At 39.5% G+C, this 17445-nt stretch overlaps 1 protein-coding gene across 7 annotated transcripts in view; it reads left to right on the top strand.

Moving 5' to 3' along the window:
* The first annotated feature begins 1801 nt into the window (after positions 1–1801).
* The window catches only part of LOC114663542 (uncharacterized), a 72659-nt gene continuing 57015 nt past the window's right edge, over positions 1802–17445 (top strand). For 5 of the 7 annotated variants that reach the window (XM_051935537.1, XM_051935538.1, XM_028817350.2 and 2 more), the window contains exons 1-2: positions 1803–2031; positions 6186–6399. In XM_051935537.1, coding sequence (XP_051791497.1) covers positions 1997–2031; positions 6186–6399 — 249 coding nt within the window. In that variant the 5' untranslated portion in view covers positions 1803–1996. Of the gene's footprint in view, positions 2032–6185; positions 6400–17445 lie in introns of all 7 variants that reach the window. The other 2 variants (XM_051935536.1, XM_028817347.2) reach the window with 1 other exon arrangement.

Raw genomic sequence — 17445 nt, 5'->3', positions numbered from 1 at the left:
CTGACGACACTGCTATCGTGGGCTGCATCAGGTGTGGGCAGGAGGAGGAGTATAGGAACCTAATCAAGGACTTTGTTAAATGGTGCGACTCAAACCACCTACACCTGAACACCAGCAAAACCAAGGAGCTGGTGGTGGATTTTAGGAGGACCAGGCCCCTCATGGACACTCATGATCATCAGAGGTGACTTGTGTGTAGAGGGTGCAGACCTATAAATACCTGGGAGTGCAGCTGGATGATAAATTGGACTGGACTGCCAATACTGATGCTCTGTGCAAGAAGGGACAGAGCCGACTATACTTCCTTAGAAGGCTGGCATCTTTCAACATCTGCAATAAGATGCTGCAGATGTTCTATCAGACAGTTGTGGCGAGCGCCCTCTTCTACGTGGTGGTGTGCTGGGGAGGCAGCATTAAGAAGAGGGATGCCTCATGCCTGGACAAACTGGTGAGGAAGGCAGGCTCTATTGTAGGCATGGAGCTGGATGGGCACTGAACAGGCTCCTGTCAATCATGGAGAATCCAATGCATCCACTGAACAGTATCATCTCCAGACAGAGGAGCAGCTTCAGCGACAGACTGCTGTCTCTTTCCTGTGTAAACGTTAACATTATTCAAAGTTATTGTCTGTCTGTATACCTGCATTGTTATCACTCTTTAATTTAATTTTTTCTTTATTAGTATGCTGCTGCTGGAGTATGTGAATTTCCCCTTGGGATTAATAAAGTATCTATCTAATGACATGATACATTTTAAAAGTCTCACATACCATCTTTTGTGCCGTCTTTTTTTCTGGGGCTTCCTCCTGACCACACAGCAGCGGCAAACAGCAATAGATCACCACACGGAACACATTAAATGTATGATATTCCAACTCTCTGCGCATTTAGAATCCTTAGATTTATACTTGATATCACTTTCATGATGAAATGCATTAAAGTATGTATGTTACATTTTACAGACAAATCGTTAATTTCGTTTAAATAATGAATATTGTTAATGATTACACACATGGGGTGATACGGTGGCGAAGCGGTAGCACTGATGTCTCGCAATGAGTCACGTCGCCGGTGTTCATGCATGGAGTTCACGTTTTCCTGCTGGGTTTCCAGTGTTCTCCCGTTTCCTTCCAAAGATATGCAGATTTGGTGACACAATAATGACGCTAGTGTGTGTGAGTGCTTGTATTCACCTTGCGATGAGCTGATGCCCCATTCAGGGATTGTTTCTGCCTTGTGCCCAATATGCCTGCTGGAATGGAAACATCCCTGGATTGATGGATTTAATCATTAAACATCCTTTTCAGAGATATTTTCGGTAAGGTATCATCGGAATTTAATGGGTGTTCCAGGCAATTCACAACACAGCGAAGCCGAACCTGTACTTGCCGTGATCATATCTCGCACTGTAAACTGATGGATTCTACCAGATTTACGTAAAGTACGCGCGCAAGTATAAACAGTAAAACGCTTGCTTAGCAGGAGCGTCCGCTGGAGTATGCGTCGCGTGAAGTATAAACCTGAGACGCTGCATTACAGTATAACCAAAATAGGCGTGTTTGTGTTAAGAATTCTGTGCGCTAAATTGGTGAGCTTTACATTGCGCTGCAAAGAAACTTAACCGTATCTCGTAAATCTTATATTCGTTTCATTGTACTTGACTGCCGCCGTACAAACTAAACCTTTTCGCCATGTCCAAATCACGTGACCAAAACAAATGCCCACCTCCGCAGCGCCCTTCCGGATGGAGTGTTTCCGTAAAAAAAAAAAAATTCATATGACATAAATACGCAGTTTGATTGGTTGCCCAGCGGAGGGTTACTTTTAGATCGACATCTAAGTGTTGTATGACTGCTAAAGTAGAAGGTGTGATATTTTGCTTATTAAATGCGTACTCATTACTAACAGATGTATCTTCATGTTTAATTGAAACTAACAACCTGAAGAAAACGATTATTGTTGTAGGAGTCGAAACCGCAGTTGGAGCGTGAACTACAATGGCGGATGTGAGCGAGCAAGAGAATACTACTAAGTAAGTAAAAGCGAAAATAAAATGAATAACATGCTTCTATGGGATGAGTGTTTCTCCGTTAGAAGCTTTAACCGTACGACAGGCTGCCCCAAATAACATGGCTACTACTAAGTAAGTAAAAGCGAAAATAAAATGAATAACATGCTTCAAGGCGATGAATGTCTCTCCGATAAAAGCTTTAACGGTACGACAGGCTGCCCCAAATAACGTGACGGTTGTTGTTGTTGTATACTAACCGCGTAAACAAGAGAGGGAAGCGCATGTACGCCGGATAAATGTGAGCCTGTGGTGTAACGTTTGGCCAAGATCGCTGTGTACTTGCCGCTTTAATTCCAAGTTACTGATTTTTGGTGTCTGGCTTTATTATTTGTATTTATAACTTATTAGTTATATAAAAAAGTTATTGTAGTAAACGTTTTCATATTAAAGACTGCACCGTAGCTGATGTGCAATACATATACAGTGGTTTGTTCTGTATGGAGGCATCATATGTTTGGGAGTGCATCATTACATTTTGCCTGAAGAAGGGGCCTGAATTGCCTCGAAAGCTTGCATATTGTACTATTTTTAGTTCGCCAATTAAAGGTGTCATTTTGCACGAATTCTCACTACATCCATAATGGCTAACACGGTACGACACCCTTTTATTACATTGTAATCCTGACAGACTTTCTTGTTGAATGCCACAAAAATGTCAGGGTTATGGTCCGGCGCATATATCAAGAGGACATGGTAATTGTTCACCCACGTTCACTAATGTTGAATCATAAATAACAAACTGGAGTTTCTGAAAAGTGCGCAAAAGGGCTGCAACCACCGAAGCTGTAATATTAATTTAGTGTAAATGGAAGTTAGGTGACGGGATCAAAAATTAGCTATCGGGTTAAGTTCTGATTCCACGATATTAAATAACGTCGAGAATAGTTGATTTTAACGTGGCGTCCACGGACACACACGGACAGATTTTTCAAACAGGTTGCATCGTGCCTGTATTGTTACAGGCTCCAAGCTGATTGATTTTTGGTCCAGTTTTTTATCACCATAGCCTTCGAAATCAGTTTGATTTACAGTATGTTAAACCATAACTGCAGTAGAAATTGTTCTATTTAAGTTTTTTTTATTCCTTCTTCTTCAGTTGGCTCCGTATAGTTACAGAACGAGGCCTACTGGTTTGCAAAAATTTTCCACTAGTTTATTTACATATACAGTACATTTCCGCACATGGACTGCTTGTTTTCCCGAACAGAGCGCAGGCTGGGTGATGAAGAAAAATAAATTTATACACATACACCACGATAGCTGTGTAAAGGTCGCCGTGCACAGGGGCATAAAGCCACCCTTGTACCAATCTGTTACATGCAACCTGTTTTCTTCAGTTGTCCTAATGTGTAGTTTCAAGTTAAATAAGTTGTTCATTCAGTTTATTTTGCACGTGATTGTTAATTGCACAATATATTCTGTTATTGTAAAATCTTCCGTTGAATAATTCCCTACAGTATCACTAAAGTGAAATTTACATGGAAGAACTGTATGGACCATTCCTTCATGATGTTTGTCAAGGGCAAAGATTTGAACAGCAAGTTGTCAAAACTATGTATTCAAACATCACTTTGCTGACTGCAATACGTTCTTAAATTGTAAATTATTATATTTTTGGACATGATTCAAACATAATTTTGAAATTGGAATATTATTTTTCTGTGCAGTATTCATAGAACTTTGGATTTTTACACCATAGTACAAGTACAGCATGTTAGATTTTTGTTCTTGCTTGTGTGCTGCACAATTCACCTTATAACAGAGCATTTTCTTTATCCAGACTGTAATTTTCAGGCCCTATGTTCTGTATTTGGATTCCATGTAAATATATTTTTTTTAAATAACCCATCACAGTGCACGTACCCAAGCTAAACAGGGGCTCAAGTTGTTCCACTTGCCTCTTCAGAGAGCTCACCCAGAGTGTTTTGTTGTGGGGGTTAGGCTCATATTATTGATGACTATTGTTAACATGTATTTTTCACAAACATTATGAACCAGCCCATTTTTCTTTATACTGTCAATATTATTTAATCATGGTAAAAGAATATTTTGTGGATTTTTTTTTTTTCCTTCTCTCTGAGGACTTTGTCCTCCCCCCCCCCCCCCCCCCCCCCTTTTCATTCTTGAGAATTTACACTTTACGTAGAACTTTGTGAATATGAATTTGCAGCCTGAAAAATTTAGCAGTGCTGGATAGCAGCAAGTGAGGTAATAGAAAGTATTTGGAGACATCTGAAAGTTATTATTCAATTTTAAATATTCAAACTGAAGTGGAGTTTTAAAATTACATCCTTTATCATACATTGCTGATTAGGTGCATGTCTTTGCATACAGTACTTAGCAGTGAAGGCATTTTGCCAAGAAGTTCATGAGTTAATAATGTGTCAGATGTATACTTAACATACTGGTTAACATCATCTTATTGGATTATCTTAGGTTTGCTTGCTGTGGCACTGCATAAATCCGTCTCTAAACCCTCCTGCTAGCTGGAATTGGAGATATATTTTGCTGTGTGCTATATGTTTATTAAATAACAAAAGTAAGTGTTGTCCGTCTGTTGCACAAAAGCTCATAAATGACAGGGTCTTGATCTTGGTCTTATTCAAGCTCTTCTGACATAACACACAATGTGACCCAAGAATTGGAGTGGTCTCCTTCACTCACAAAATTGGGCTTTGGGCAATGACACAGACACATGTTCTAGCTGACAGGAAAACCATGGTGAAATAGGTATGCAGCTCTGCTGATTGGAAAGCAGCCATGCCAATCTCTGTTCACAGTGAAGCACATTTCACTGGCCGACTGAACATTGTTTCATTGTCAGATTTTCATCGTAAACTGAAGTTATTCACTCCGATTACAAAAGAAAGTCATACATGGCCAAAGATTTTAAGCTCTTGTCTTCCTCTGCCACAAAAATAATGGACGAGCTAGCACATGGCATGTCTGTCAGGAAAAGAACCGCAGTGACATTGGCTGGCAGCGAAGGACATTGTAGCAACCTCAGCAGGGACCCTCATGTATAAACGGTGCGTATGCACAGAAATGTTGTGTACGAACGTTTCCACGCTCAAATCGCGATGTATAAAACCTAAACTTGGCGTAAAGCCACGCACATTTCCACGGTAACTCATACCTTTCCATGGGGTATTTCTTCGCTCGGTTTTGCAGACTGGCGGCACCCAGTGTCAAAGCAGTGCTACTGTTCCTGTGTGGTTACCCTTACTTTCTTAGACCCACATTCCTGACGCGGCTTTATAAATACACTGAAATTAACTGCATATTGTTTATTAGTGTAATGCATCTGATTGTAATTGACCTGTAGCAATTTAATGGGCCAGGGAATAGCCATAGTATTCCAAATACCATAACTGCTTTAGCGTTGTTACTCTCACTGCATCTTCTTCTTTCAGCTGCTCCCGTTAAGGGTTGCCACAGCAGATCATCTTTTTCCATATTACTCTCACTGCACCACTCGGAGTATTTATATCACTGTATCTGAGTGGGGAATCACAGCAGCAGCTGATCGGAAAGAGAATTATCGGTATACAGTTTCAAGCACACGCTGCCTCAGCCACGGCAAAATGCGTCAAAGCCTTTCCTGTATGGACCTTGCGTTTCAGGAACAGTTTCATCCCAAGAACTATAAACGCACTCAACGCACTGCTTGTATCAGTGTTTCACCATCTTCTTGGAGCAGAATATTTGCAGATGTTAGCATCTTGTTTTGCTTTGCTGTGGAGATAACTGAAGTGGCCCCTGTATTCTGCTTTCAAAGGAAAATTGTAGACTGCAGCAAATTTATTACCCAGAACAAGTATGTCCATGATAATGTTGTAGAGATCTAAAGGTTCTTCAAATGAATCCGTGCCTTCAGTTGCATTGATGAGTAACTTGATTATCTTTTAATAATTTTAAACTTTCTGTATGTCCTTTTAGTTTCCACTCCACTTGTGGAAAGTGTTCTGTTTAGCAGTCAGGATTTTTTTTTTTTTTTTCTCAAAACATGTACAGTTTTCACCTTCAGTATTCACAGTGCTTTCCCACTGCAGTTACATTATTTTTCCTCCCTCTAAGAGTTATGTTAATTTGTCTAAATACATTTTTCTTTGCAGTGAATCTGCTCTGGAAGAGGACAGTGAGCAGCAAAAGAAACTTAAAGTAGAGGAGGTTGCTGCAATAGAGAACCTGGATTTACTGGGTGAAAAAAGCACATACAAAGATGCTGGAGATGCATATACTAAAGATGTTGAAGAATCTGACTTTGCTAGTAATTTGGAGTCTGTGTCTCCAACAGTGCCAGCCAAGGAAAATAGGCCTCGGTGTGAGGTAAGTGTTTTGTGCAAAACACTGATTGAATTGCAAAGACAATGTATTTTGGCATTTGAAAGATTATTTGTTAGAGAGAATATTTGTTTAAAAATTACCTGCTGACTGCCTGATTAGCGTAGTTGCCTTACTGGACATGGCCCATTTACTGTTTCTGTGAAGTTTGTTCATTTCTCCATGAGCATTGTGCATCCTGAACATGTTGAAGTAAGATTAATTGGTATTTGAAAATTGATCAGGTTTATATCAGTGCAGTATTAAAACAGACCAAATGTTTCCAAATTTTTGAACATTGGAAAGCTTTTTTTTTTTACCCTCCCCAAAGACATGAAAAGGATAGCAAGGGAGAAAGAGACAGAAGTTGGAAGCATTCACTGATGCAGTGCGTTGCCGCTCCCACCACATGACAAACCATCTCAGTATTCCAAATTAGGTTTTGAGTGCGTCTGTGCAATTTGTGGCACCTTGCCACCACACTAGTTTAAATGGAGCAGCGTGAGGTTTTTTTTTTTTAATAGTGGCTGGAGTGCCAATCATGCCACCAACCCCTGAGGGTATAGCTGGAAATATGATTTAAAAAAAATGGGGGGCATTGATTCCAAAGCATTTTTTTTTTTTTTTTTTAACCCCCACCTCCCATATTTTAAATTCACCCACAGTAGTTCTAGGCGGTATGACCAATTCTATATCACTGTATTTTTCAAAATTATACCGGTTTCACGGTATTGGACGTATTTTTTTTTTCCCCATGCATGAGTAGATGTTAACCACATTCTCCACTGCAATTAATGGCTAACAATAACTTATTCCACTGTCATGAGAATTGTACATTGTACAAAAAAACATTTTAATGTGCACACAAGTATTAATACAGGTTTGCATGGCCCCATAAAGTGATAGTTTTCAAGGGGGTGGCACTAATGAAGGGAAGGAATATACAGTGCATCCAAAAAGTATTCACAGCGCATCACTTTTTCCACATTTTGTTATGTTACACAGCCTTATTCCAAAATGGATTAAATTCATTTTTTTCCTCAGAATTCTGCACACAACACCCCATAATAACAACGTGAAAAAAGTTTACTTGAGGTTTTTGCAAATTTATTAAAAACAAAAAAACTGAGAAATCGCATGTACATAAGTATTCACAGCCTTTGCTTAATACTTTGTCGATGCACCTTTGGCAGCAATTACAGCCTCAAGTCTTTTTGAATATGATGCCACAAGCTTGACACACCTATCCTTGGCCAGTTTTGCCCATTCCTCTTTGCAGCACCTCTCAAGCTTCATCAGGTTGGATGGGAAGCGTCAGTGCACAGCCATTTTAAGATCTCTCCAGAGATGTTCAATCGGATTCAAGTCTGGGCTCTGGCTGGGCCACTCAAGGACATTCACAGAGTTGTCCTGAAGCCACTCCTTTGATATCTTAGCTGTGTGCTTAGGGTTGTTGTCCTGCTGAAAGATGAACCGTCGCCCCAGTCTGAGGTCAAGAGCGCTCTGGAGCAGGTTTTCATCCAGGATGTCTCTGTACATTGCTGCAGTCATCTTTCTCTTTATCCTGGCTAGTCTCACAGTTCCTGCCGCTGAAAAACATCCCCACAGCATGATGCTGCCACCACCATGCTTCACTTTAGGGATGGTATTGGCCTGGTGATGAGCGGTGCCTGGTTTCCTCCAAACGTGACACCTGGCATTCACACCAAAGAGTTCAATCTTTGTCTCATCAGACCAGAAAATTTTCTTTCTCATGGTCTGAGAGTCCTTCAGGTGCCTTTTGGCAAACTCCAGGCGGGCTGCCATGTGCCTTTTACTTAACTTTTTTAAGGCTAATTTTTTTTTTTGTTTCTTTTCTCCCAGGGCTGAATATTTTTCCAAAAACTTAACTTTTTTTAAAAAAAGAACACAAAGCAATTGAAATCAACAAAAAATATTTACTTTTGACAAATGTTACTGTCTTGCATGTTGTATGAGCCTGCATACTCTATGATTTCACATACATATCTCATACATTTTACACAGCAAAGTCCTACAAAGTCTGATCTTGCTCAAAGCAGCCAATTTCAGTCATTGCCACATTGCACTGCTTACAATATGTGTTGCTTTGGTGCCTACTTTTCAATTGTCTGTTGCTGCACTTTCTTACATATATTGTTAGTGTGTACTGTAGAGACAAGTCACCCGTTTGCTATCGTGCCATGCCACTGCCACCAAGTTTTCTGCCCGCATGAAAACCGTATTGTCACCTCTTTTCATCTTCAGCCTGTCTGGCTTCAACTGTGAAGCCATGTGTATCCTGTTCACCCTCACTGTGCCACAAGCTCCAATTCCTCTGCTCTGTACCTCCATGAACAGTTCTGGGCATGTATAAAAATTGTTCAAATGTACACAACATGACCCAAATGTTCATAGCCCTGAAGCAGCTCCAGCACAACCTGACTTGTCAAGAGACAGTTCTGTCTTTGAAAGAAATACTTTCCTGTATATGTGATTACTTTCAGGCAGAAACCAGTGTTTGCTTCTGCCAGTACAAAATCCTTTATGCCATACTTTGTGGGCTTGTCTGGCATATATTTGCAGAAAAAAAGGTGTCCCTTTTATTTTATCATAGATTCATGCACAGACGAATCACAGCCAGGCTGATAAAATTGTTTCTATGTTGGTTCCACAATGTCAAGCAGGGGCTGAACTTTATGCATGGCGTTATAGCCTGGCTCACCCCATGGGATTTGCTTCTGTTTATTACAGAAGTGAATAAAACTTTGCGGCATCACGTACCTATCATCACACTGCATAACCTGTCCAAAGCCACCAGGGGACAAAGCACGTTTGGACCAATGCTCCCTGAAGTTATATCACCAGTTCTGTCCCATCTCTATTTGTAATGCCACAGCGCGCTTCATCTCGTCTTTTGTTGTGGGTTCCCACTTTGAAAAACGAGAATGCGATGCAAGCACAGCCCGCGATTCAAAAAATTTCTCTGCCTACCTGTTTGTCTCATCTGACAGTACCTGAAAAGCAGCATCATGAGAGAGCAGCCTGAAGTAGTTCAGCAGCTGGTGATCTGTTGTGTCCAACAGAAAGCCATACCGTCTTGTGAAGTCTGGTAGCCAGTTCGGCTCCTACGGATCAATGTCTGTGTATTACTTCCACGCGAACCTTGCCATAGATGCATCGGCTGCGTGAATGCACTCATCTGGCAGCGGATCAGCTGGCGCGGCATCGGCTGGTGTCCGATCAGCTGATGCCAGCTTCTCACTCTCTTGTTCGATCTCCTGATAACTGTCAATAAAATCCGATTCTGAAAAATCAGAGTCCGACTCCGCGATAATGCGCAAAACATTGTCTGCCGAGTGTTTTCTTTTCTGCACTCGCTTCGCTCCCTTGTGACATGTTGATGCCATCTTGCCATTGTTTACATTTCTCAACTCACGCACACGCAAGGATTAGTTGCCGAGTCAACAAGTCTAGCATTCCTCCAAGCACAGAGGGAATGCCTGCGACGTGACAGTGAGTTTTGTCGCCATTAACAGCTGATTGTCGCCCTCTATCCCTGGATGTCGACTTTTGTCGACATTCGCCCTCAACCCCTCAAGTCGACATCCACCCTAAAAGAGTTAAGGAGTGGCTTCCATCTGGCCACTCTACCATACAGGCCTGATTGGTGGATTGCTGCAGAGATGGTTGTCCTTCTGGATGGTTCTCCTCTCTCCACAAAGGACCTCTGGAGCTCTGACAGAGTGACCATTGGGTTCTTGGTCACCTTTCTGACTAAGGCCCTTCTCCCCTGATCGCTCAGTTTAGATGGCCGGCTAGCTCTAGGAAGAGTCCTGGTGGTTTTGAACTTCTTCCACTTACGGATGATGGAGGCCACTGTGCTCATTGGGACCTTCAAAGCAGCAGAAGTTTTTCTGTAACCTTCCCCAGATTTGTGTCTTGAGATAGTCCTGTCTCGGAGGTCTACAGACAATTCCTTTGACCTCATGCTTGGTTTGTGCTCTGACATGAACTGTCAACTGTGGGACCTTATATAGACAGGTGTGTGCCTTTCCAAATCATGTCCAATCAACTGAATTTACCACAGGTGGACTCCAATTAAGCTGCAGAAACATCTCAAGGATGATCAGGGGAAACAGGATGCACCTGAGCTCAGTTTTGAGCTTCATGGCAAAGGCTGTGAATACTTATGTACATGTGCTTTCTCAATTTTTTTATTTTTAATAAATTTGCAAAAATCTCAAGTAAACTTTTTTCACGTTGTCATTATGGGGTGTTGTGTGTAGAATTCTGAGGAAAAAAATGAATTTAATCCATTTTGGAATAAGGCTGTAACATGACAAAATGTGGAAAAAGTGATGCGCTGTGAATACTTTCCGGATGCACTGTAGAACCTTTTGTATTGAACAATGTTTGCAAACAACTTAAACTAAAATTTTGACAACATATTTTCAACCACCTAAAGAGGCATTTAGACTTAGTAAAATATCCAGAGGTGCTTGTCAAAAGTTGTATTGCACTAAACATGTCTTAGAAAAGGAATAAATAGTAAATATTTTTTGTAAACCAACTACACTTTAATGTTAACAATCACGTTAAAGTGACTTTTTAAACAACTTTACCATCATTAAACTGCATAATATTTAAACTAATAAATAATAATACAACAAATAATAGTGCAACTTCTAGTAATAATACTATTACTTCCAAGACTTCAAAGCCCAGGTGCATTACACAGTATTCACCAAATTAAAATAAAATAAAACAAGTGCAACTTGGTGATGACATCTTTACCAACTGAACCATCATTAAGGCAAACTGCATTAATGTGGACCTTGCTTCAAGCTAAGCTATATACATAAATAATAAAACTGCAACTTACATTTATAATGCTATTTGTGGTATAGCCCTACAGAAGCGTATTAGGGCCACAGTGAAGAAAAAAAAAAAACTGTCGAGATTAAAGTTGACATTTCCACTTTATTCTCATAGTTTGTTTTGTCATTAAAGTAGAATGTCGTAAACTAAACTTTAACCTAAAATCAATGTTTAATTTACAGAATTTTCTCAAATCCCGTCATAAGTTAATGTAGCACATTAAATGCTTTGTGTTGTGTTCCCTGACCCAGTTAATCGCTATGCGCATCTTAAACTGACTTTCTCTGCACTAAGAGGAGGCGCCGGCAGTGATCGCTGCACAGAATACATTCACTTCATGATATTCCTGCTCTCTGAAAATGTAGAATGCTAAGATAAATTTTCATGATGAAATACATTAAAGCAGGTATTATACATGCACGGTAGTGCTGCTCCCTCGCAGTAAGGGGTCCCCAGGTGTACATTCAGTGTAGAGAACTTTATGGCAGGTGTGACGAGGCTCCAAAAAACTGGATGTATGAATGGGTATCGCACAGATTTAACGTAAATATTGTGTAAATATCGGGTTTGTGATCTGGTGGTCGGAGACACAAACACAGAATTCAATGCATGTTCTTCTGAGCGGACTTTCTTTATTGCATGCGTGCTGTCTGTCTGATGTATCAAACCTGCAGTACCTATCTTTCGTTTTTCTTTCTCCACATAACCAATCACCACACGATAAACGTCTTTGTGAAATATAACGTGGTTATAAAATTAGACCACGGAGTGTTCAGAACTTAAACATATGTATAACGATTTTTTTTTTTTTTTTTTTTAAATTATGCCATCCATTCAGGGTTGCACCCATCCCAGTATGCATTGTATGCGAGGCAGAACCAAAACCTGAACGTGGCGCTTGCACATCACAGGGTGAATACGAGCAATACATATACTAGCATGGTTAATATAGCAGAACAGAACCCCACGTCTTACATGACTTTGAAAGGAAACAAGCATGCCTAGTAAACGCACCAGAAAAACCTGCAAATTCCAAGCAAGGAACAGGGACCCTATTGCTGTGAAGCCGCAGTGCAACCTCCACGCCACTGTGCCCCCACATGATTAATACATGATATAATTTTCATGATGAAATGCATTAAAGCAAGTATTTATCTTAGCATTCTAAATGTTCAGGGAGCAGGAATATCATGAAATTAATGTATTCTGTCTGCTGCCTGCACCTCCTCTTAGTGCAAGAGGAAGTCAGTTTAAGACCCTTAAAACAAAGCATTTAATGTGCTACATAACTTATGACAGGGTTTGAGAATATCTAAAAAATTAAATATTCATTTTAAGATGTTTAGTTTACGATGCTCTACTTTAATAAAAATTACAAGAATAAAGTCAACATGTTGACTTCATTCTCATCATAAGTGTTGAGATTAAAGTGGAAATGTTGAGAATAAAGTTAACATGTCATCACACTATTACACAGTACCCAGGTACATTACACAGTATTGGAAAAAAATAAAACAAGTACAACTTGGCTTGCAGTATTATCCAGTAGTATAGAAACAGTATTCACACATTTGAACATAATGGTCCACATCCGACCATTTAAATCCAGAGTATCTCCAGGCAACAGACGTGACTCCTTTTTCCAGCAAAAGTTCTTCTGTGACATTTTCAACTTTATTGTCTGCTACAGCTTCAGTTTCGGAATGTTCTCTGTCCATTTTCATTGCGCAATTCCTCCACTAACACATGTACTCCGTTGCACGCCTGTTTAGCGGTGTAGCAGTGAAAAAGAGTCCCTGCACAACACCGGTGTAGCAGTGAAAAATGTCCCCCTTAAACAGTTTCCCGCAGCGCCACGTTCCGAATGTTGTTTAGGCAATTTAAACCGGTGTTGTGGTATAAGAAAAATCCATATCATAACAAAAATAAACGGTTTTCGGTATGAACCGTTATACCGCCCAGCACTAACGCACAGATTCCTCAGCCCTGCTCCAGTCCCACCGATGGCCACAGAATCTGGAGCGAGTGATGACACAAGGGAGGGAGCAAAAAAGGAAGTCTTTTAGCAGCTATTAAAAAATGCAGGAATTCATAGGAGGCAAGTCTCTGCACGCTGCTTTTAAAAAAGAGATCAAGAACTACGTGATACTTGAGGTGGACAGTGATGTAAATTCACTTCAGCAGTGGAAAATGTAGGAAGTATGTTTCTCCAAATGGGGAAAACCTTGCTAAAACGTACATGTGTATCCCTGAATCAAGCAGCCCTTCTGAGAAAGCTTTAAGCACTGGACGAAATGTTAATATGTAGCTGTGCTGCTCTAAAGCCAGATTCTCTGGGCAGACTGATGTTTCTGTCGTACAACTTGAAGTTTGCTCAGTAGAATTTTACAGTTGGGCTGTTTTCAGATATTTTTGTATATTATAGGACAGAACTTGAAGTTAGTAAAAATGATTTTTAAGCCTTAAAGCGCACGTGTGTGTGTGTGTGTGTGTGTTTTTATAACTTTGTGCAGTATATGGCAGAACATAATTACAAATGCTATAGTTTTTTTTTTATTCTGTGCAGTATTTGATAGAACTTTGGATTTTTACATTATAGCACAAATACAGCATGTTAGATTTTTGTTCTTGCTTGTGTGCTGCATAATTCACCTTGCAGCAGAGCATTTTCTTTATTCAAACTGTAATTTTCAGGACCTGTAGTTCAGTTATGATTAGTATTGTATTCCCTTTGGATTCATATATTGTTTACATTAAGGGTAAGTGTCTGTTTAAATGTTCTCATTATAATAGTTTTGTTGGTCTTCGTGCAATGTTTTGTGTAAATCCTGATATCCACTTTGAAATGGTTTACTTGTAATTGTACTGTTTGATCTCAGTAATACTTTGACTGGTGATTTTAATGTTTTTGCGTTATTTTACTTCAGTTTTAAGTAAACAAATAAGACCCGTTTTCCTTAACGGTTTCCATTCATCTCATTAGTAAGCTACAATTAATATCCCATTAAGAACACCAAGCTAGATCAGTAAGACTTTTACAAACACGATTTTAAAGTATGCAAAATATCTAATTATCGTTATTGTCTAACTCCCAGAAAAATCAATATCTTTTTGCCAATATAACACACCCCAACTGTACGTATGTGTGTACGTGTGTGTGTATATAAAATAACTATAACTGCGCTACCTGTCTATGGGTTGCAATCAACATAGACCTCGACGTTAATGTTAGCAACCCAAGAGAGAGACTGCAGTATTTTTTTTACATACATACCACTTGCTACATGGGTGGCATAGTGGTACCGTGATAAAGCTGCTATCCCATGTCGTGTTGGAGTATGCATGTTCTTCCTGTGTTTGCATGTTCAAAGTAATGTAGGTTAAGTGAGCTGGGGATGAAATGACTATCCATTTATTTTTAAATGCAGCACTTCCTTTTATTTAAAGGTGAAAAGTATTTTTAATTTGAAAGTGTTTGGAGTATCCCTAGACAGCACTGTATCTAAAACAATCAGGGTTTTTTGTTTTTTTTGTTTGTTTGTTTGTTTTTTTTAGGCCAATACCAATCATCGATTTCATGTTGTTTGATCAGCCAATTCTGATATATCCTACCCACCCCCTTTTCCCGTTAACAACTTTATATACTAAGCCCCAGTATAACCAGTTGCATGGAAGATTTGTGTCCTATATTAAAATGTATTTTTATAAGTAAACTATTGATCACAGGTCTTACATGTTCATGTTGTATTAACGAAACAAAATTCTATAGTCTTTTTGTTCAGTGACCATAAAAATACTTTAACTTCCCTTAAAATACATACATTAAGTAATATCTGTACATATATATAAAAAAACTTCTCGCGCACAATCAGTTAATATTGACAAACACTACTTAAATGGAAAAATACTAATTAATAATTTTTAATTTGGTCAATAATTGTACTTAAGCTTTTTTTTTCTGCTGTTAAAATATTTACTAAATGTATACATGTGTTTTTTGTTTCTTCAGTGAATCAGCTAGACATTTGTAATTCTCAAGGTATAATTTAACTATTGATTACCATTTCTTGTAACAGTTGTTTTTTGCCAAAACATATGCTGTGTGACACACAGTACAAATCTTTTTTAAAAAAGCCACAAATGTATCAAATGTTCATAAGCTGTTCATCGCAAAGACACAAATTTAACATGCTTAACAGGTTTGTAAGTTAAAGGTTCATTTTGCTGTTAAGCTAACAAGCCTATTGTTTACTAGGTAGCAATTTCAATGTTGTCTGTCTTTTTCCATTTAAAAATGTAGGCTTGCTGAAACAGTGTCAGTTTTAATTAAAGAACAAAATAAAATAGTCTATATTTATTAAAGTGGCTTTTATTGCAGTTTTGTCTAACTGCACAGGATGACTTCTCCGATTCCTTTTTCAGAGTATTATTCCAGTTTCTTTAACTTAAAGGGAAAGCTCTCTGCTAAAACAAGGCTTCACTTGCTGCTCTTTGTTTATGTTGCAGGAAGTTTGCTGCAAAAAAATATGTGCTGGCTTAACTACCATAATACCTCCTGTAAAGGAACATTACAACTAAATTACCATAAAGCTTAGAAAAGCAGGGGCTGAAAAGATCTGTTTTTGTGATTGGCCAATTTCTGATCACTGATAGTCTTTTGCTAGAAAAAAAAAAGGGTCACTCGGGCAGCCAATCAACCAGAGCATACAGTGGTGTGAAAAACTATTTGCCCCCTTCCTGATTTCTTATTCTTTTGCATGTTTGTCACACAAAATGTTTCTGATCATCAAACACATTTAACCATTAGTCAAATATAACACAAGTAAACACAAAATGCAGTTTGTAAATGGTGGTTTTTATTATTTAGGGAGAAAAAAAAATCCAAACCTACATGGCCCTGTGTGAAAAAGTAATTGCCCCCTGAACCTAATAACTGGTTGGGCCACCCTTAGCAGCAATAACTGCAATCAAGCGTTTGCGATAACTTGCAATGAGTCTTTTACAGCGCTCTGGAGGAATTTTGGCCCATTCATCTTTGTAAAATTGTTGTAATTCAGCTTTATTTGAGGGTTTTCTTAGCATGAACCGCCTTTTTAAGGTCATGCCATAGCATCTCAATTGGATTCAGGTCAGGACTTTGACTAGGCCACTCCAAAGTCTTCATTTTGTTTTTCTTCAGCCATTCAGAGGTGGATTTGCTGGTGTGTTTTGGGTCATTGTCCTGTTGCAGCACCCAAGATCGCTTCAGCTTGAGTTGATGAACAGATGGCCGGACATTCTCCTTCAGGATTTTTTGGTAGACAGTAGAATTCATGGTTCCATCTATCATAGCAAGCCTTCCAGGTCCTGAAGCAGCAAAACAACCCCAGACCATCACACTACAAACACCATATTTTACTGTTGGTATGATGTTCTTTTTCTGAAATGCTGTGTTCCTTTTACGCCAGATGTAACGGGACATTTGCCTTCCAAAAAGTTCAACTTTTGACTCATCAGTCCACAAGGTATTTTCCCAAAAGTCTTGGCAATCATTGAGATGTTTCTCAGCAAAACTGAGACAAGCCCTAATGTTCTTTTTGCTTAACAGTGGTTTGCGTCTTGGAAATCTGCCATGCAGGCCGTTTTTGCCCAGTCTCTTTCTTATGGTGGAGTCGTGAACACTGACCTTAATTGAGGCAAGTGAGGCCTGCAGTTCTTTAGACGTTGTCCTGGGGTCTTTTGTGACCTCTCGGATGAGTCGTCTCTGCGCTCTTGGGGTAATTTTGGTCGGCCGGCCCACTCCTGGGAAGGTTCACCACTGTTCCATGTTTTTGCCATTTGTGGATAATGGCTCTCACTGTGGTTTGCTGGAGTCCCAAAGCTTTAGAAATGGCTTTATGACCTTTACCAGACTGATAGATCTCAATTACTTCTGTTCTCATTTGTTCCTGAATTTCTTTGGATCTTGGCATGATGTCTAGCTTTTGAGGTGCTTTTGGTCTACTTCTCTGTGTCAGGCAGCTCCTATTTAAGTGATTTCTTGATTGAAACAGGTGTGGCAGTAATCAGGCCTGGGGGTGGCTACGGAAATTGAACTCAGGTGTGATACACCACAGTTAGGTTATTTTTTAACAAGGGGGCAATTACTTTTCCACACAGGGCCATGTAGGTTTTGATTTTTTTTCTCCCTAAATA

This window comes from Erpetoichthys calabaricus, chromosome 13 (genome assembly GCF_900747795.2).
Source record: "Erpetoichthys calabaricus chromosome 13, fErpCal1.3, whole genome shotgun sequence".
NCBI classification, from domain to species: Eukaryota; Metazoa; Chordata; class Cladistia; order Polypteriformes; family Polypteridae; genus Erpetoichthys; species Erpetoichthys calabaricus.
This window is presented reverse-complemented; position numbering and strand designations above follow the sequence as displayed.